Below are 20605 nucleotides of genomic sequence, written 5' to 3'. Positions count from 1 at the left end.
AGAAATTTTAGACCACGTTCAGCTGCATGTAGAAAATCGTATGCAGTCGATGATAACGTTTCAACAGCATTGCATCTCTCGTTTAGACTCGTAATTAAAGAAGAGTTTTAATTAAAGATATACATTTCATGGCATATGACGAGCGAAATGAAATCGTTGGCATGTACGTTGAATAGCGGATCATATAAAAATCAAGACCATTTTTTAGTAGGTTTTTGCAGAATTTTTTTCTACCCTGAATTTAATAATATTCTTCATGCGCAAATGTAAAACTCGAGAAAAATTTACATTATTATCATGCGAAAATGTATTAACGTAGTAAGTGAATCGAACTCAAAGTTCACTCTGTATAATCAGATTGCTGCATATAACGGAAATACCTATCGTTACGTTTTCTAAGGCGAAGTTTCAAGGGCGCCGGAGTCTTATTGTTAATAGTTTGCAGCATTTAGGCAGATTCAAAAGCCAGACATTCTTGCAGAATGTAGATCCTATTCATATTCCGAGCACCACGAGTTCCTGACCTTAGATATTTATCTATTTGGGCTGTTTACGTCCTCCATTCGAGGTAACCGACTTTATCATTTCCGCGATTCCCCTATCACTCTGATTTCAAGCGTACTGACTGTACATCGAAAGTTGAAGTTTTAAATTGCAACACTGTGACTTTCAGTACGTATTATTATGCGAAATTCAATATTGTAAAAGCGTAGAAAATGTAATTATTAGCGTTGCGACGTTTTTCACGTTGTGAAAGTTAACGTTTCCTGATGACGTAACATCTTTCGCATTATTTTAAAATGTTTTTTAATTAAAGAATGTGTGAAAGACGATATGCAGAATATTTTGTGTAACGTACTGGAAGGAAAGGAATAGGAAGATAAAGTTTATCCTCTTTCGACATATATAACGAGTTAGTTGCATAATCTTATCATACGTATCTTTGAAGTGACCATATGGGTTTCATATTGTAAACACTTAATAATATATTGCTATCATTGTCGAGTGAAAACAATAATCGTACGATTATTTATCACGTTACACGTATTTACGTTTTATGCTTATTGTTAGATCGCGCGACTTCTAGTAATATAACGGCTTCATAAAAGCTCGTAGTAGATTCGTATCAAGATACTTTTTTTTTCTCACGCAACAAGTACTGCACAGAAACGAGATTGTATTTGCTTACACCTGTTTATTCGTCACGCACTGTTTCGGCAGAAAGACTGCGCTTTATGTGCATTATACGTTCTAACTTACATATTAGCAGAAGAAAGCTGTACTCTTAGATCTGTAAATTATCTGTTCCAGAATTGCCTTTTTAGTTTTAAGTATTAGTAATTAAAGCAAAAATATTGTCAGTGGTTAAGAAAAATTATGGTTGTTCTATGTTTTAATGTTGAAACATTGTGAAAAAACTTTGGATATTAAAAAAAATTTCAATAGAATAAAATAAAATTTTGTCTGTAAATGTTACGGCATGTTGAGATCGCGATTTTTAATTAGTTTTTTAATTAGAGTTTTAGTTTAACGTAAGTATAATCTAACGATTCGTTGCAATGCACTTAATATTGAAAATTGCAACAAATATTGACTTCCTATATATAAAATCGCTTAGCAAGAGAAACGTTAACTCGAATTACTTTTGTATGTGTTTCGTAATTTAAGCTTTCACACATACACTCATACATACATATTCTCGTATAAGTGACATTAAAAAATTCTTTTGTACACATTTCTATAGAACGACTTTACGAAACTTGGAAACTTTTACAAAGAAGAGGAAATTATTATATAAGAGGAAATTATTAACGTCACATCAAACGCATCATGTATTTCTATACAATATTTATCGCTGAAAAATCGCACCTGGCTCTTTCAAGTTTTTTTTTGCGTGTCACACGCGTCAATTACAGTTTGACGTTTTTGACAGGCGTCCAATCAGCCCCGTCGACAAATTTATGGAAATTTATAATGTTAACTGTACTTATCGCGTGCAGGAGTTTCATCTTCCTCGCTGAGAGGTCGGGGCGTGTCTAAGGGTGTAAAGTTTCTTCCGCGTTACACCTGAGGGAACAGCGTTAAAGCGAGAGAGCCGCGCGAAGGTCCCACGTCAATATAGGTTCCGCCGGCACAGGCATATTATTAAATTCGCACCTGCGTATAAAGCCTCGCGATCGATGAGCAATTATTTCGCCCGACTTTAGTAACGTCGCCATGGATGTGTATTACCCGCGCTAATGAACCCGATGAGCCGACGTCACGCGGACGTCGGGTAATAAGGCAGGATCGCTCTTTGTGTCCCGACGTTGTTGCTGAGCTCGCGTACTCAACTGCGCAGATTTCCCTCAAAAGGGTGGTACGCGCGGCGTGGCGTTAAAATACCTACCTTCGACCCGACATCCTCGATCTTGCCCTGATTACGAACCGGATAAAATATAAACGGCCGGAGAGACACGACACGCGTAATGAACGATGAATGAGTTTTGTATCGATTATTGCTAATATGAATATAATAACGGCTGCCGCCGCCGGAATACAGCGAAATTTGCGCGATGTTTTTTTTTATCTCTCATCAGCGGCTATTCACTGTGTTTATTTAAAAGCGAAAATGGCTTTTTTAGCAGCGAGAAAAGCGATTCTGCATACACCGTTTGGCAAACATTTGTGCAGCAGTCGAAGTATTTTAGCCTGACTCCGCATGCTAGCTAGCCGTGAAAAGAGCGAGCTGGTTTTAAAACATACAATGCTGTTTTGTTATTATCCGCCAGAGTATTAAATGCGAATATCTAATAAAGAAACATTTTCGAAATTATCCTCGTTAAACATATCTGCAATCTTTTAATGCTCGCTGATTGTTTTTGTCGGCTCCCGTAAGCGGAGAGGATTATAGAGATTAAATTACAATACTTTGATATCTTCTTTAGTCTGCATTTTTGCCAACGTAATGTTAACATTTCCAGATTTATCTAGACGGAGTTTACACAGCGGCGTAATCGTGTACACAGCTAAAACAGCTATTGACCAAAAATGCGGAAAATGCGTGACCGGTCGATTTTTCTGGACGTATGTTTACGCAGCTACGCAATTTACAATCATGCAGGCTAGACCTTTGACCCATTTGCAGCGCTTTTATTGCTTTTCTTTTAATTTTATTTCTGTTGTTGTCGAACGTTACTCATAAACGCTTATCGGTTTCCCGAAGATGTTGTCTCCCGCGATTCGATTGATAGTTCCGCGAAAGTTTCTCTCCATCTGCGAAGTAAATAGATTGACTGAATATATGATGGATAATAGGCGACAATGCGATGTCAAGTTAACACTTTGATTACCATAATGGTCATCCATGCATGATCATCCGACTGGCGCCTGACATTTGCCTGACTGGCGCCAGGCGTTATCGAAATTTTTTAAAGCATTAGTAAAAACCATAAATACCATGTAATATGACATTTTGAATGGCTAGATAATAGCTAGATAATAACGTAAAATAAAATGTACAATATTCAACACACATTTATCTCTTAAGAATATATTCTTATTTAATCATGTTATACTTTTATCATGCTTATGATAATTTAACTGTGGCCTACATAGTAAAAACATACCCAAATTCGCTGGGCAGGCAATGTGTTAAAGTGATTAGATAAGCAATCGTTGTATCAATAGCAATTGAGCAAAGAGCGAGGAGCTACCGCTTAAATTTGAACGTGTCAATCGTTGCCCGCAGAATTTCGCCGGTCGTGAATCGTGATAGAAGCGATGTGCGCGTGCGACGTTTAGATAAAAATTTGAACGTTTGGGAGTGGCGTCTGGCGGCATTGGGAAATAAAAGGCGAAAAAGAGAAAAAGGAAGAAGGCGAGACGATCTTTTTACATAATGGATCACGTACGAGAGCATCATCACGTGTTCTCGAAACCACGGACGTATATTTTCGGACGCCATGACTCGCGCGACAGACAGGACTCGCCCCGTCGTCGTTCGCTCATGTCGAGGTCTCGTAAACTCGCGGTTGTTTTGCGCGGGCTTTCAGAGGCCTCGCTCATACTTTATCGTCGTTTGATGCTGTGAAGTACTCGCGGTAAATATCCTCTCGACGATCCGCGGAAGGAGCAGCAGGAATCCATCCATTAGACGCGTTTCGGTGGTATATATCGCGGAAATAGGTCGCGTACACACATTTCGCCCAACCCCCGCTAAAACCGTGCGCTCATGAATGAATACCGCGCTCCGCGCTCTCAAGATCGCGGTGATCTTATCGATTCAGAGGCAGCATTTACAGAGAGGATTTAAAGCGAGTATTGTTCTCTGATTTTCGTGCGTTTAATATTCGCACAAAAGCGAACGACACCGAAAATATCGATTTCATATTTACCCTTGTGCAATCGAGAGGGATTTTATTTTAGGGAATAACGTTGAAGTCTTTTCCACACAATGAATTAAAAATAATATCGTGTGATATATGTATATTGTAAAATCGACAAAAAAATTGTCGCATTTTATAGAAACAAAACATTTAAATACAATAAAAATCGTGTTTATTTCACACAACCGAGGTTTTATTTTATCTTATTTTACATACAAGTTTTATTGAATGTTTTATCTATGTTTTTCTTTTAATTTGTCACGAAAATGAATATTCATGATTTTGAATGTTTGTATTGTTCCGAAAGAAGAAAAATCTCTTCGTAATGTTTTGTTTTACTTTTCAGCTACAGATAACATCCGCGTCAAAGTTTATTGGTACGCTTTAAGTTTTAAAGATATATTCATTGATTAAGTCTTTTTAAACGTTTAGCTTTACCGCGATCGCACGCAAGGATCACGCAAGTATATATGCAAACATGCGATGAGGGACGCGTTGCGTGCCGCCTTTCACTTTCCTAATTACCGCGTTCCGTTACAACGTGACTTGAATACGAAATTGATCGAAATGAGAGAGCGCGAGTCTCGATACCGGTCATGATCTTCCGGCGCACGCTAATGAAAAGGCCCTAATTTGTGACTCGATAAATGCGTCGGCGCGCGAAATCATCGGTAATAACTGTCACGGGCATCCGCAGTACCCGCTTTATTCCGGGGAATTTAATGACACTGATGACAGGACTATTTCCAGAAGTGCGGTTAATAGCAGTGATGAGATTGCCCTTATTCTCCGACCGTGAGCAGGTGAATCTCGTTAAATTTCGTGTTCTGTTATGTGCCGCAATTGCTATCGTAGAATTTTTAGATTATTAATAACCTTGAAACTTCTTCGAAATGATTCTCTTAATAAATAATGTTTTATAGTATTGTATCCTTAATATAATATTAGACCTTTATTACGCTATTTCTGTTGAAACCTTAACTTTTTAAGAATGGATATTTTAAGCGAGCCTTATCGTGCAGGACGTAAAAAAAGAAGGAAAAATAAGCTACTTATGCAAACAAAATTTTAATTAGAATTGGAATTTTTTTATTTAAATAATTATGTAAATAATAAATTTGAATCTTGTTTTATTATTGGAATGTAATATTATGGCAGTATTAAAACATACTGCAAAGTATAGTGTGGCTTATTTGCCACGCCCATGTTTAAAAAGTTAAAAATAGGAAGTAGTTTCTTGTCGAACAACTTCTTCCCGAAATTAAATTGTCCGACACAGCTATGATAGGCCTTTCTTCTATTCCATTTTTTTCGATTACTAAATTTTATCCGATTTTTATCCCCTTTTCTAAAGATTTTTTCTTTAAAATCAATCTATACTTTGATATTAGGACACATATCGTATATTATCTGGTTATGATTACGTTAACACAAAACTGCGCTGCTTATTAAACAAAGATTCGTCTTGGGCTCAATCATTCTTTTCGTCAGTAACTTATAGATAATGAACGAATCTTCGACTCAGCATACTACTTTACTGCAATTTGGCTTATTGCCTGTATCATAGTCTGAATAATTTTTAATCAAAAAGGAAAGTGTTTCTCAACATTTGCTTGTCGCGTGTAACAGTTTGAGGTGTCACGAAGTGCGGTGGCATTAGAGAACAAAACTTTGTATACAGTTCGACGATGGATTTCCCATACATCACCCAAGTTGGTCACGTGGCCATCGGTGTAATAATTTAGAGATTAGTAGTTTGCGCGCGATCGATGTGTCACTCGCGTTCGAACTCGTAAAGATGATATTCGCGAGCTGATATAGAGTCACGCCGACACATAAACACATACGCTAAAAATTTTATATGTAAAGCTCGTTGAGATTGTAGAATTTTACAAAGTCTGAACCGGTTTTGCCGCTGGTGTAATATTCACATATAGCCTGTGCAAAACGCGAATTATGCAAGATCAATCTCTAAATATATGACACATCGCGAGTTTACATCGTCGCTTCGATATATTTCAATTATTTCATACTTTTGATACCTATAATCAAACTTTTATATATATATATATATATATATATATATATATATATATATATATATATATATGTATATATATTAAGTAAGTCATGACCATATAAGTAAGTCATGACCGTTAAGTTGATAATTATCAAGTAAATAGAAAATGTGCTAATATATGGTCAAGTTGAATCTTTTGTGCCTAATAATATTTTTTGCGTGAATTTATTTTTACATTTTTCGCTTCACAAACCACGTGCCATTACTGTCGGTCTTGAAACGCAGTCTGCAGCTGAAGCTAGATTAATACAATTGCATAATTAAATTGAGAATCAATTTAAGCTTTTTTTATACACTGTGCTTTTTACATATCGTAAATCGTATAACCGATAATTCCGAGATATTAGTCGCGCGACGTGTTGGCTGTCATGCCGGATAAATTTGTAACGATCATTAATTCGTATTGTCACTTCAATGCCTAAACCAGTTTGTTCCAGAACTCGTTATGATTGTGCCTTTTGACGCACGAGCACCATAAATCAGCGGTATAATAATTCCGGGATGCTGTACGCGCGCGCGCGCATAATACGACCATCACTCGACATGAGTTTGCGGCATTTATGTATATTCACAATACCAGCACTCGGTAGCATTATGTTGTTTCGTATGTGCAATTGTTACGAGTCGAGAGCTTGCTACGAGCATAATTTCGTAATATTGTTTACGCAGAAAGATCGTGATGCGTAATAAAACGAGATTTCCGAGACGTGTAAGTCATATAATGGCACTTGTATAATAAGAATTGCGTTATTTTACATACAGTTATTACGCATTGCGAGCTAACGTTTAGCGTTTTGCCAAGATGTAACAATCTCGTGGCATTGGACACACGAGAGAAGAGCGTCGCGCAAAATCAATCTGCGGCGTTCGCGCGCGGGGTTCACTCAATTTCGCGAAATTGATACGAGCCGAATGTAGATAACGTGATATGCAATTTGTACCCGTTGCATGCTCGTCGCGATCGATCGATTTCGACGTTGTTGATAGAACTAATTTCCATTTCTCTCGTGACGCAACCCCCGATTCCGCGTGCACCTGTCACTCGCGTCGCGATGACAACCGATGCGGTAACTGGTCGCAGATGAAAGGGCCGTTAATTAATTCCCACAAGCGACGGTTGCAAAAACAACAGCGGAATCAGGCGCGAAAATAATTACCAGCAAACTCGCGCTGTAAATTCGCGAGTTTAAATTTTCCGAGCGTAATGTTGCACTTTCATCGATCAGCACGCGATGTATTTCGGGCCGTGTCTCTTCGTCTTCACCCTGCTTCTTCCCTGGCTTTGTGCGAGTATTTTAACGTTGTTATATCGGAAGTTGATAAAAAGGGGCTTATGTATTACTATCATGCGCGTATCATTATCATGCGCGCGCTATATAAATACGGAAACGTTTTAAGCATTGTCTGTGCGTTATTTGGCGTTTTTATTACCGCTCCGGCATCGCAGCGACGATGAAGATGTTTATTAACGGCTTAAGCGGATTTGTAAATTCTTTATGCTGATTTACAGATCGTAATTTAGTATATCTTCTGATTGTACGCAAACGCACGTATCTAGACGTAAATTGATTGCATTACGCATATTTATTCATGGTAGAATCCCGAATTACCATATTACTCGAGCTACCGTAGAAATTTTACTCATTTGGGTACCATTGAAAGCTTATTAATAATAAATGGTCATGGTAATCGGTCGCGAATACATCATCATCCGTTCTATTGTTTTGGCATCACCGGTTTTACATTAATTACATCGGGTATGCGAGGGATGCTGTTTCTCGTTTCGTTGCTGCGGGCAGCAATTACGCATTTTGATTGGGTCGCTTTTAAAATCATGGAAAGAGCTTTCAATTTTTTTTGAATATTTATCAGGCGGTTTCGACAGATAAAAACGCGGGAACGTCGCGTTGCATCTCGATCGCCTAAAGAATTTATATTTTTATATTTGCAATTTTGCGCACGCCCGAGTTGCTCGCCTTCCGCTTCATTTCTGATACTCCAACAACAAACACAGCAACAACTACACGGTGACACAACGGCGATCCTCTTGTAATCCCAGCTGCGCTCGATGCGGAGCAGCAACGGTGACACGGTGTCGCTAGAAATAACAATATCGGATTTTGTACATGTGTACGTGTGTGTGTTATCCTATAGTCGTCATAGCGTCTTCTGATCTAAATAATATTCCGAGTTATGCTCGCTTTGGGAGTCGCGTCTCGTCTGCTGAAACCGGCTATTTTCTCGTTTTCCACTCTTGTACTACGGACTACGCTAAAAAATCATTCTTTCGTTTAAAGTATAATTACGACGTCTGTTACAGCTTTGTTTCCAACAGCTTTGTTACTCACGCAGACGTTGTTAAATCGCACTACGATATTTCAAGGCCGATGAGTATTCTACGTGGTATATTAATATTCGCAATATTGTGGGCAGAAATAGATTTCTTGAAGAACGTGGCAAAGAAGAAGCAAGGAAGAACTGTCATATCTTTATGTTGCGTACAATATTTGTGATATAAACATATGCAAGTACCGAAATCTAAATCGTGATGCATTCATGAAGTTCACCTTAAAAAAAAAAATCTCTATTACTTTACTTAGAGAGGATAAGACGAAATAAAATCCTTTTTTAAAAATTAATTTTTCCGTTAACATTGCCATCGCAATCCAATTACGAAGCCGCACTTCACGAGAAACACGAAGCAGTATGACTTTATCCGTAAAAAGACTAAAAAGCGAGAGCACTGGATATCTTTTGCGTTAGATATCTGTTTTGACCCGTTACGTAAGACGGAGCAAATTCGTGTTTTATTCCCCGCGGCGGCTTCGGAAACGCCAAAGCGGCGTTAATCACGACGACGCAAAGCGCCGCCGTTAATCACGCCAAGTACACACGTATTTGCGGCCATGTGCCACAGACACGCACAACGGTGCACACGGGAGTTCTCTCCCTGTGTTTGCACACCGAATAGATGGAGGAGATTCTTCGTTGGCTCCCCGAGTGCTCCGACTTTCTATCCTACAATTCATCTATTGTTTCGGCGGCTTCGCTGCCGGGAGGTCGTCCAAAGTGTTCCATCATTCGACACGTTCCGTTCAAAGCGAAAAGGATCAATAAATCGTCGACTGTACACCCGCGAGCGAGAAAATCAATCGTAATTAATTGGAGCGGTTTTGCGAAGAGCACCCGTGCAATTATATTATTTTGTTATAATAAACGAATTTAATTAAAATTAAAATTGTGAATGCCCTTTGAAATTTTAGCACGAGCGAGCTTGATGCTTCAAATCTTTATACTCTTTACTACTCTTTATTACTCTTTAGTCTTTATACTCTTTATACTCACTATCAATTTTGCTGTATAAAGGCAGGTATAGAAAAAGAACGTGTAACGCAATTTGCATCATGCTGATATTTTCCACGAAAATGAGATTGTTATTACTGATACATGAAATATTGCTTGTCGTTTTTCTCTGAAAGAATTTGGATTATTTTTATATATTTTATTAATTTCTACTTATCTACATTGTTTTATGAGACATTTAAATTATCTTTAAGTATATATAATTTATACTTGTTACATCTGCCTCTCTTATTAATGTCGAGAAGTACTATTTAACATAGTAGGTGTTTCTCTTGTCTGTGGATTTGTCTGTGGTGAGATGTGAATCGCGAATAACGTTCTTGTTGCCTTTCAACTTGCGAGGAGTTTACCTTTGCCGGGAGAAGCCTAATCGCAATCTTGTTAGCAAGTCAGAAAAGCTTATATTCATACATACTTAGTAGTTAACAAACAACATTTTTAGCGGTTATTAGAAAACGGTATTAATTTGAAAACGCAGTTTCTAGATCGACGAGAAAAGATGCGGTTAGACAACGATTTATGAATGTTAGCCGGTAAACGATTAATGCCAATGCAGCTCGATAAGGGCTATAATTTACATTTTGAAAATTATATCTTGATACGGCTTACAATACGTATTTAATTAATAAATTATTAATTGACGTGATATTTAGCGCGCGCTCGTTATCTTAATTATTGGCTTCTGTATAAACCCAGATAAGCGAGCGATGATATCTCGATTTGTACTAGATTGAGTCGCAGTCCGAGTATGCGATAGTTGCAAGCTTATACGCTTTTCACGCTGTTATTTCCGAGCGACGTTGGATATATCACGTTTCCGTGTAAATTTTAAAGCACACTTAATCCGAGTTTCTACAAAGTTTCTAATTATTCATCTCGGGTTCCTGCGCGACTATATTATGCAAGACGTGAGATCATCTTTACGTCCTATTAATGTGAGATACGCCGATCAATAGCTCGCTTGGTGTCTACCGAGTTGCGATCGCGCCTTTGTCACTGTAAAATGACGTTCTACTTCGACATTTCCATTGTAACTTTTTTCCCGCGGAACGCTACGATAAATCATATATACGATGTGTGGCGTATAATAAAAAAATTGAATACGCGAATAAATAAAACGCGAATGATAAAACTTTACGATGCATCGTGATGTATAAAAACAGAATGCAGCAGAGAATATATGTTATAGGGTAGATTTTTCTATTTTACAGATGTCTTGCGACTTTTATAGCAACAAAGAAGTGCTTTTACGGCAATTTTTTGCGCATGATTGATGACGTACGATATGAAATCTCTCTTCCTCTCTCTCTCTCTCTCTCTTTTTCTCTCTCTTTCTTTGACGCAATGCTTTAAAGCTGCCAGGCAGAACAAGCCAGGACCTACCTCAATATCGACCTATATATCGCTGTTTCACCTCGCCCGGACCACATTTATTTAACGATGGTTTGCTCGCAATGTTGGTATTGCATAGCTGTAAAGCCGGAGGTGTGGCTATTATGTCTGTTCCACGCTGGAACTTCGTGTATTATCAGTGTTACGTGATAATACGCTATTGCGATATGATTAGGCTAATCACTGCAAAAAAATGAAAAGCGCGAAGTTAATGCGTGATAAATATTTAAAGAATATATTTTCTTTTATGTAGTATTACAATTGTGTGCTAATAATTGCTTTGCTTTTTGAAAAACGCGACGTTTAATTTACATTATTCTCTGATAAATAAGAGACTTCATGAAATAAATTTCTTTATTTGTTGTTTCAAAACGATTAATATATTTAATATATTTATATCTTGCATATTTGTTAGTTCGGCAATGTATATTATTTTCAGGCTGGTCGACGACAGGTGTGTAGTATGTCCTGAAGCTGGAGATTTGTCGAATCCACCGAAGAAATTCAGAGGTAATTTACACTTTTTAAACGTCTTTATTTTTGCTCTTTGATTGATTCTTCTTTTTTGAATTAACATCATATTAAGTAAATATATTAATAAATTTATTGGCAGTTTTTCCGACATTTAATTTTCTTAAACGTTATTATCCCGCGAAAATTAAAGTAGACGATGTTGGAGTAAACATGAGAAATGCCGAGCGATAGCAATCGTTGACTTTTTTAGATTGCCTCTTCAAAATATGTCCTATGAACCGGTATTCCGCCCAAAAGCAATTCTGGAAGGCAGCGAAACAGAGTGCGAGTTCGGGCACTGATGCCAGCTTGCTCAAAAGACTTCACGTAAGTATGCGGAAGATGCTACACTATTTAAATTAACGATTTAAATTCATCCACAATTAATTAAAGATTGCAAGAAAAATACACTCATACAAGCATATTCCTCTTATATAAAGTTGGAAACGGTAGATTTATTAACATACGATGCGTCTGAAGGGTAAATAAATGCGTGATGACTGATGAACATTAACACTCCCATATAAGAGTGCTTATAGATACGGGGATAGCTAACCGGTTCTTAATGTTATGACCAGTTTACTGATTATTTAATCGAGTTTTTTTTACTGTGTATTAAACTGTGCGTTATATTGTGTACGCTTAATTGTCTCTGATTCTCCAGGTTTTGAAATTGAAAGGAAGATAATATATCTTACATATGTATCTTGACATAAATTATATTGTTTTGCAATTTATCTACGATAGTTTTTAGTTGTTGATAATTACACCAGTTTAAAATACGTAACACTGTTGTTATTGGGTTTTTAATAGCGTTACGCAAATGTATCTTTTATTTTCCACGCCATTTAATGGGAAATTATTTTTATCTCAGCATGCGGCCGAAATCGAGAAAAAGCAAAATGAGACTGAAAACAAGAAACTGTTGGGCTCCGTGGTTTCCTACGGTAACGTCGTCCAGGTAAGAAAATAAAAATCTTTTCTTCCTAGAAGGAAAATCCGTTGCAAGTGACATTATTTTATTAAAGTATATCTTGAACGCTTTATGCTTGACCGCATATTCTTATAACGTAAAGTGGTTATCTGAGTAATAATAGATTTATCAATACCGCTAGGGGAGCGGTTTTCCCCTCAACAACTTCTTTTTTCGCAAAGCGATCATAAAAACTGTTTGGTACATCCATTGTATTGACGTAGTTATCTTGTAATAGATAAGTCTTGTATAGATAAGTGTTTGTGCTAATTAACGAGTTTTCCTTCTTCGCGATATTGTTGCCATGTCGGAAAATAGAAGCGGCGTTAAGTTTCTAGCAAATAATTAAATTTCCCTTTTACATTGTAGCGCATTGTTGCTAAAAATTATGAAATTATATAGCGCTTTGATCATCGGCAGATCAGATAACGTTGTGAAACGAACATTATGTTGCACCTATGATGTATTATAGATGTATTATAGATTGTATCTTCGATCGCAAAGGTAGCCATTAGACGTTTAATTAATTTCTGCTATAATGTATTCTTCATGAATCATCGATTCTCTTATCTTTCATTGATCTAGATATTATATAAGTTAATTAATCATTTTCAGTATATATTATCTTGGTTTATACGTTATATATACTATCATACATTGCAAAATTATCTACTTATTATAGCTTCTATTTAATTTCCGGTATAACTCATCGTAATAAAATACAAACTCGTTCGAAATATGCACAGCGAATGTTGTACAATGCAAATATATGAGAATATATAATTAGCATAGAGAGATTAATTTTATCGACATTGCGCTGCGTGCGTTTATATAAATAAATTTATGTTATATTTATACGCGTTGCACGCGTACGAATACAATTATTTATGTTGATTCTTTTTATGCGGCAGTTGCTGCATCTCAAGTCCAACAAATTCCTGACGGTAAACAAGAGGCTACCGGCGTTGCTGGAGAAGAATGCGATGAGAGTTTACTTGGACGCGAACGGAAACGAGGGCTCATGGCTTTACATAATGCCGTTCTACAAGCTGCGCAGCGACGGCGACAGCGTCGTCGTCGGGGACAAGGTGATCATGGAGCCGGTGAACTCGGGTCGTCAGGGCCTCCACGTGGCCGCCAATTACGAACTGAGCGACAATCCCGGCTGCAAGGAAGTCAACGTCGTGAACTCGTCCACCTCCTGGAAGGTGACCCTCTTCATGGAGCATCGGGAGAACCAGGAAGAGATTCTTAAGGGCGGCGACGTGGTGCGACTGTTTCACGCCGAGCAAGAAAAGTTTCTGACCATGGACGAGTATAAGAAAAAGCAACACGTGTTTCTCAGAACGACGGGCAGGACCAGTGCTACCGCGGCCACCAGCAGTAAAGCCTTGTGGGAAGTCGAGGTGAGATGAGCTAATCAAGTTTATATAAATTTATTTATATAAGGATACTGTATTTTATTTAACGTGCAACAATCGAAATTGAGCTTTCGAAATTTCATTGTTCGAATTCCCGTTGTACGAAGCGTTCATGCTGATTATTCTGGGCGCGTCTGTTTCTTATAAGTAATGCATGCTATTTATTTATTGATGAGTAGGTGGTGCAGCACGATCCGTGCAGAGGCGGCGCTGGCCACTGGAATTCACTCTTCAGGTTTAAACACTTAGCAACTGGCCAATATCTCGCCGCTGAGGTTGATCCGGAAGAACCACGGGAACCCGTGAAGGGCAAGCGCGGTAAGGCATACAGATACTTTGAAATTAATATACTAGAGTACACATCTAATATTTTTAATTGGAAAATGTTTTATTATAATTTTATTATAACTTGTTCTAAAAATATTTGGATAGTTTCATTTGTGGTTAATGAAATAACGGTAGGGATTGATCGTTCATATACATACGATGATTTAATAGATCCACCTGGACCGGTCTACAGATTAGTGTCGGTGCCGCATAGTAACGAGATTAGCTCGTTATTTGAACTAGATCCCACAACGCTAACGCGGGGCGATAGTCTGGTTCCGCAATCGTCCTTTGTTAGATTACATCACATATGCACAAATACTTGGGTCCATTCAACAAGCGTCCCGATCGATAAGGATGACGAGAAGCCCGTGATGTCGAAGGTACTATAGCATATTCTGGCGATTATAATTCTTCTGCGTCAGATATTGTAAATAAAGTTCATGAATGGAAGAAATACTAATTAAATTACTCGGGCTTTTTTAATTACTTGTTAGGTGGGTTGCGCGACCAGCAAAGAGGATAAAGAGGCTTTTGCCTTGAGATCCGTGTCGCCGGTCGAAGTGCGTGATTTAGATTTCGCGAATGACGCCTGCAAGGTGTTGACGGCGATGAACAGCAAGCTGGAAAAGGGGACCATCTCGCACAATGAACGAAGAGCTGTCATTAGCTTGCTGCAAGACATCGTATACTTCATAGCTGGATTAGAGAATGAGCAGAATAAATCCGAGGCGTTAGAACTGATCGTTACAAATGCCGTGAGGGACCGCCAGAAATTATTGCGCGAACAGTACATTCTTGGCCAGTTATTCAAAATATTGCAGGTATTTTAACTTGACATTGATCGTACAGAAATAATATCAGTGAAAACGAGAGCGTCTCAAGACATCTAATTACAGGCTCCGTTCTTGGAATCTGCAGAGGGTGAGGGACCATTTCTTAGGATAGAGGAGCTCAATGATCCAAGACACGCTCCATACAAATACATGTTTCGTCTATGTTATCGAATACTCAGACTTTCTCAACAGGATTATAGAAAGAATCAGGTATTGTGATATTGCACGATATATAAATTGATTATATTGTAAATTTATTATTATTACAAAAATTTATTACAAAAATTTATTATTACAAAAATATTTTATATTCTTTTTCCTACATAGGAATACATTGCTAAATATTTTGCCTTTATGCAAAAACAAATCGGCTACGATATTCTAGCGGAAGATACCATTACTGCGCTTTTACATAATAACAGAAAGTTGTTGGAAAAGCATATAACAGCTGCTGAAATAGAGACATTTGTGGGTCTCGTTAGAAAAAATATGCGTAACTGGGAATCGAGATTTCTGGATTATTTATCGGATCTATGTATTTCTAATAAGAAAGCAATAGCTGTGACACAAGAATTGATTTGTAAAAGCGTACTTAGTGAAAAGAACAAAGATATTCTGATAGAAACAAAGTAAGTACGACAAACAGCATGAACAGTGTATTAATTTCTCTAATACATTTTATTTACTTTAGAATGGTGAAGACCCAGGTAGAAGTTGAAGATATTGATGAGAAACAAGAAAATGCCGAACCAAGAATCACTGTTATAGAAGAGTTTGAAGTTCTATTAGAATGGAATAATGGAACTGTTAGTATGCTTAATAAGTAATTTATTAAAATGTAGTGTATAGTATGCAAATTAATATGATGTTTATTGCAGAATTCAATGTCTTTGAGTGAATTATCAAGAGGAGCGAAAATGGGAAACATTCAAGACGCAGCGATATTAGATTATTACAGGCATCAGTTAAATCTCTTTAGTAACATGTGCTTGAATAGACAGTATTTAGCGCTAAATAATCTGTCACCACACTTGGACATTGATCTTATACTTAAGTAAGTACATACATTTATCTTTAAAGTAAGGATTATTTTTAAGTTATATGATATATCTTAATTTGTGGAATTATTTTTTTTTTACAGATGTATGGAAGATGAAACAGTGCCATACGAATTACGCGCATCATTTTGCCGACTAATGCTACATCTTCACGTAGATAGAGATCCGCAAGAACAAGTAACTCCTGTAAAATATGCTCGTCTTTGGTCAGAAATTCCGTCAAAAATGAGCATAAATGAGTACGTAAAAAAATAATAATAAAATTAGCATATTAGAAATATGTTTAAAATATTTCTTTTTCGCAATTCTAGTTATGATACGAATAAAATGCCGGACGAAAGTAAAGAGGCTGTACGTACTAGATTTAGTTCGACAATCATGTTCGTTGAGGATTATCTGTGTAACGTTGTCGCGAAAATGTGGTCTTTTGGCGATCAAGAGCAGAATAAACTCACATTTGAGGTACACGCAAATTCTTGCTTTTTTTCTATTTTTTGAAATATAATAAGTTATAATTAATTCGCTATATTTCACTAGGTTGTCAAATTAGCACGTGATCTAATTTACTTTGGATTCTACAGTTTTAATGATCTATTAAGCTTAACAAAGACATTGCTTAGTATTTTGGATTGTATATCAGAGAATGAATCCACTGATGGAAAGACGGGTATACCTACGGGTGATATTGATTGTAAGTTTAATATTTCTGTTATTTCCATTTGATAAGACATAATTATATTCTGTACCGTTTATTGACAAATTTTTAATAAACCCCATAAACAATAGTAGTGAAGACATTTTGATTCATTTATATATATATATACCATTCGCGTGCATGGTAGTAATCTCGTAATAACAATAAAGTTTGATCTATTTTCTTGCATTACACAATGCATTGAATGCATCACTGATATAATAAATTTTCCCTTCTATTCTTTCAATCATTTTCATGAGCAGCTTTTACATTCTGGTTTCAAGCATTGCTTTCGGAAATTTGTATATAACGTTCTTTTTTATAGTGCTGTAATATATTAGTATTATATGTAATCCATGCTTCGCATTATATGAATATCCCTTTCATAATAATATACTTTTACGCAACTATGGTATATTATTGTGTGGTAAATACCATACGGTTTAAAACTAATCAATTTACTCTTGTAAATATTTCATCCCAGCTGATACGGATGATGAGGAGGCAGGTAATATCCTATTAGAAAGCTTATGTTAAAAGCTAACTAAACTGTAATATCTGGAATGAATATTAATATGATTAAGCATGCAATCTTATCATTATACATTGTACAAAGTATCTTTACAAAACTTTCAATTGCTTAAACAGCTTTAATTGCTTCTTTATAATTTTTTATTGTTAGAAATGAGCACAAGAAACTTGAATATAAAAATATTATATATTAACAATTTATGATATGTAATATCCTTAATTATTAGACAGATACAATCTTTATTCTATTTAATATTTTGGAATAAAAATTTCTTGTCTTTTTTCTGTAACAGATAACAAAATAGTCATTATTTTATACGTTAGTTGATTTAATATGTTTTAATACAAATTAAATTTTTCTGTTGTGTACTATAATTTTTAATTGTGTGATATATGTAAATATATAATATTATATATATGTAATATTATACAATTATTATTTCTTTTTATTTATTGACTTATAAATTTCTATTTATTATAATATAGCTGAAGGAGGTATTCTAAGATGCATTGGCGATATGGGTGCTGTGATGACGAATTTAACATTAGGACCAGCCGGCCAAGTGCTAGCTAGCTCTTCTCCAAGACCAAAGCCATTAATGAAGAAGGAATATCCCTTAGTGATGGACACAAAGCTTAAGATAATCGAGATCTTGCAGTTCATTCTGGATGTTCGATTGGATTATAGAATCTCTTGTCTTTTGAGCATATTCAAACGAGAATTCGATGAGACAGCATCGACGGCTGCGGAGAAAACGGGAGACGTTAATCTAGGACAAAAAGCTATTGATTTAGAATCAATCGGTGCACAGGCAGAAGGAATATTTGGTAGCAGGTAACATATTTTTGGATATAATGCATGAAAAGTGATCATCTTATAGAATGTTTAATTTCTTGTTTTTTTTTTTTATAGCGAGGAATGCGCAGCGCTGGATTTAGATGGCCAAGGAGGTAGAACATTTTTACGCGTTCTATTACATCTGGCTATGCACGATTATCCTCCATTGGTCTCTGGAGCCTTACATTTATTATTTAGACATTTTAGCCAAAGGCAAGAAGTTTTACAAGCATTTAAACAGGTTAGACCTTTTTCGGATATTGAAGTATAAATTATTAATAAGTATTTATGAGAATAATGAAAGAAATTATTTAATAATATGAACACATGGTTAACAGGTGCAGCTTTTGGTTTCGGATAGCGATGTAGAATCATACAAACAAATAAAGGCAGATTTAGACATTTTGCGCCAATCTGTCGAGAAATCTGAGCTTTGGGTATATAAATCCAAGGCAACAGAGGAACATGGAAATAAGAAGAAGAAGAAGAAGAGTAAAGAAGAAGAAGATGAAGCTACAGTTCCTCGCAAAACACCTCTGTTATCTACATTAGACAAACAAGGTTTTTGTCTTATTAATTGTTATTTCATAGATTTTTTTTAAATGAAAAGTGAATAAAGAATTATTTCTTAAAGGGTCTGCTATTGATTTGGATATCGGACCACCCTTACATCCCGATCAAGCGGAAGAATATAAAAAGATTCAGCAAATACTAATGAGAATGAACAAATTATGTATTCAAAATCTGCCAGGCGGCCAAGTAAAGGCACGCAAACACGAACAGAGACTTCTGCGCAATGTCGGAGTACATACAGTCGTTTTGGATTTATTGCAAGTTCCATACGACGTCAAGGAAGATGTCAGAATGAACGAATTAATGCGCTTGGCACATGATTTCCTACAAAATTTTTGTCTATCTAATCAACAAAATCAAGTTCTTCTGCACAAGCAGCTGGAGCTGTTCTTGAATCCCGGCATAAGAGAGGCGCAGACAGTATGTAGTATTTTTCAAGATAATTCTGTTCTTTGCAATGAAGTCGGTGCGAAAGTCATACAGCATTTCGTACATTGCATAGAAACGCACGGAAAACATGTGCAATATTTGAAGTTTTTGCAAACTATAGTGAAAGCTGAAAATCAGTTTATTAGAAAATGTCAAGAAATGGTGATGCAGGAGGTGAGATGCCACCTTACATTATATATCCATAACTTTTGTGGAATATTTTTCTACTTATCTTTATTTTTATCATAGATGGTTCAAGCCGGAGAAGATGTTTTAGTCTTTTACAACGATAGAGCCTCGTTTAATCAATTTGTGGAAATGATGCGATCTGAAAGACATCGAATGGATGAGAGCAGTCCTCTTCAGTAAGTTATTTCAGTGTATTTCTAAAGTGAGAATTGTATATACTATTACATATTGTACGATGTTCTATTTTCTGTCGATTTATTTGAATGTCCGAGAATGCCAGACAAAGTATATGGAAATTATCGTGTTTTAGGTATCATGTAGAGTTGGTAAAACTTCTAGCTTGTTGCACGATGGGCAAAAACGTCAATACGGAAATTAAATGTCATAGCCTCTTGCCGTTAGATGATATTGTTGCTGTGGTGTCACATCCAGACTGTATACCAGAGGTGAATCTTTTTCCGAATTTTTAGTGCGCTTATATCGGATTAAAGTAAATATTACTGACCTACATTGTATAAAACATTTATAAATAGGTGAAAGAGGCATACATCAATTTTCTCAACCACTGTTACATTGACACAGAAGTTGAGATGAAGGAAATTTATACGTCGAATCACATGTGGTCTTTGTTCGAAAAATCTTTTATAGTTGATATGGGTTTAATTGCCACGTCCACCCACGATCGACAACATGCGGATACATCCTTGGAGACTTACGTAACGAGTTGTTTAATGAACATCATAGCCACATTTTTCAGCAGTCCGTTTTCCGATCAAAGCACTACCGTACAGGTAATATCTTTATTTATTATCATGGAAAAAGAAATATTAATTATCTTTAATCGCGTATATGCGTGTGTGGTATGTATGTATATACATATACATACATACATATATACACATTCTTACGTCTTTTCTTTCCAATTAATTAATCTATATGTTATAATATCTTATTGGTATATTTAGTCCTTTAATGAATATAATTTCACAACACAGTATTTGTTTTAAAATATTTTTTAACA

The 20605-nt window shown here is 36.3% G+C and overlaps 1 protein-coding gene across 8 annotated transcripts in view; it reads left to right on the top strand.

The window, feature by feature from the left end:
- LOC139817172 (inositol 1,4,5-trisphosphate receptor-like) overlaps nucleotides 1-20605 on the top strand; it is a 41750-nt gene that overhangs the window by 9154 nt on the left and 11991 nt on the right. For 6 of the 8 annotated variants that reach the window (XM_071785039.1, XM_071785038.1, XM_071785040.1 and 3 more), the window contains exons 3-24: nucleotides 11642-11712; nucleotides 11927-12042; nucleotides 12590-12676; nucleotides 13600-14094; nucleotides 14289-14427; nucleotides 14608-14819; nucleotides 14934-15260; nucleotides 15336-15482; nucleotides 15600-15901; nucleotides 15964-16078; nucleotides 16151-16326; nucleotides 16414-16569; nucleotides 16642-16792; nucleotides 16868-17021; nucleotides 17509-17532; nucleotides 18042-18390; nucleotides 18469-18634; nucleotides 18732-18954; nucleotides 19028-19569; nucleotides 19645-19760; nucleotides 19895-20030; nucleotides 20118-20375. In XM_071785039.1, coding sequence (XP_071641140.1) covers nucleotides 11642-11712; nucleotides 11927-12042; nucleotides 12590-12676; nucleotides 13600-14094; nucleotides 14289-14427; nucleotides 14608-14819; nucleotides 14934-15260; nucleotides 15336-15482; nucleotides 15600-15901; nucleotides 15964-16078; nucleotides 16151-16326; nucleotides 16414-16569; nucleotides 16642-16792; nucleotides 16868-17021; nucleotides 17509-17532; nucleotides 18042-18390; nucleotides 18469-18634; nucleotides 18732-18954; nucleotides 19028-19569; nucleotides 19645-19760; nucleotides 19895-20030; nucleotides 20118-20375 — 4462 coding nt within the window. The remainder of the gene's footprint in view (nucleotides 1-11641; nucleotides 11713-11926; nucleotides 12043-12589; nucleotides 12677-13599; nucleotides 14095-14288; nucleotides 14428-14607; nucleotides 14820-14933; nucleotides 15261-15335; nucleotides 15483-15599; nucleotides 15902-15963; nucleotides 16079-16150; nucleotides 16327-16413; nucleotides 16570-16641; nucleotides 16793-16867; nucleotides 17022-17508; nucleotides 17533-18041; nucleotides 18391-18468; nucleotides 18635-18731; nucleotides 18955-19027; nucleotides 19570-19644; nucleotides 19761-19894; nucleotides 20031-20117; nucleotides 20376-20605) is intronic. The other 2 variants (XM_071785037.1, XM_071785043.1) reach the window with 1 other exon arrangement.

The sequence above is a fragment of the Temnothorax longispinosus genome, chromosome 8 (assembly GCF_030848805.1).
Source record: "Temnothorax longispinosus isolate EJ_2023e chromosome 8, Tlon_JGU_v1, whole genome shotgun sequence".
NCBI classification, from domain to species: Eukaryota; Metazoa; Arthropoda; class Insecta; order Hymenoptera; family Formicidae; genus Temnothorax; species Temnothorax longispinosus.
Note: the sequence above shows the minus strand (reverse complement) of the source record. Positions and strands in the feature narration are given on the sequence as shown.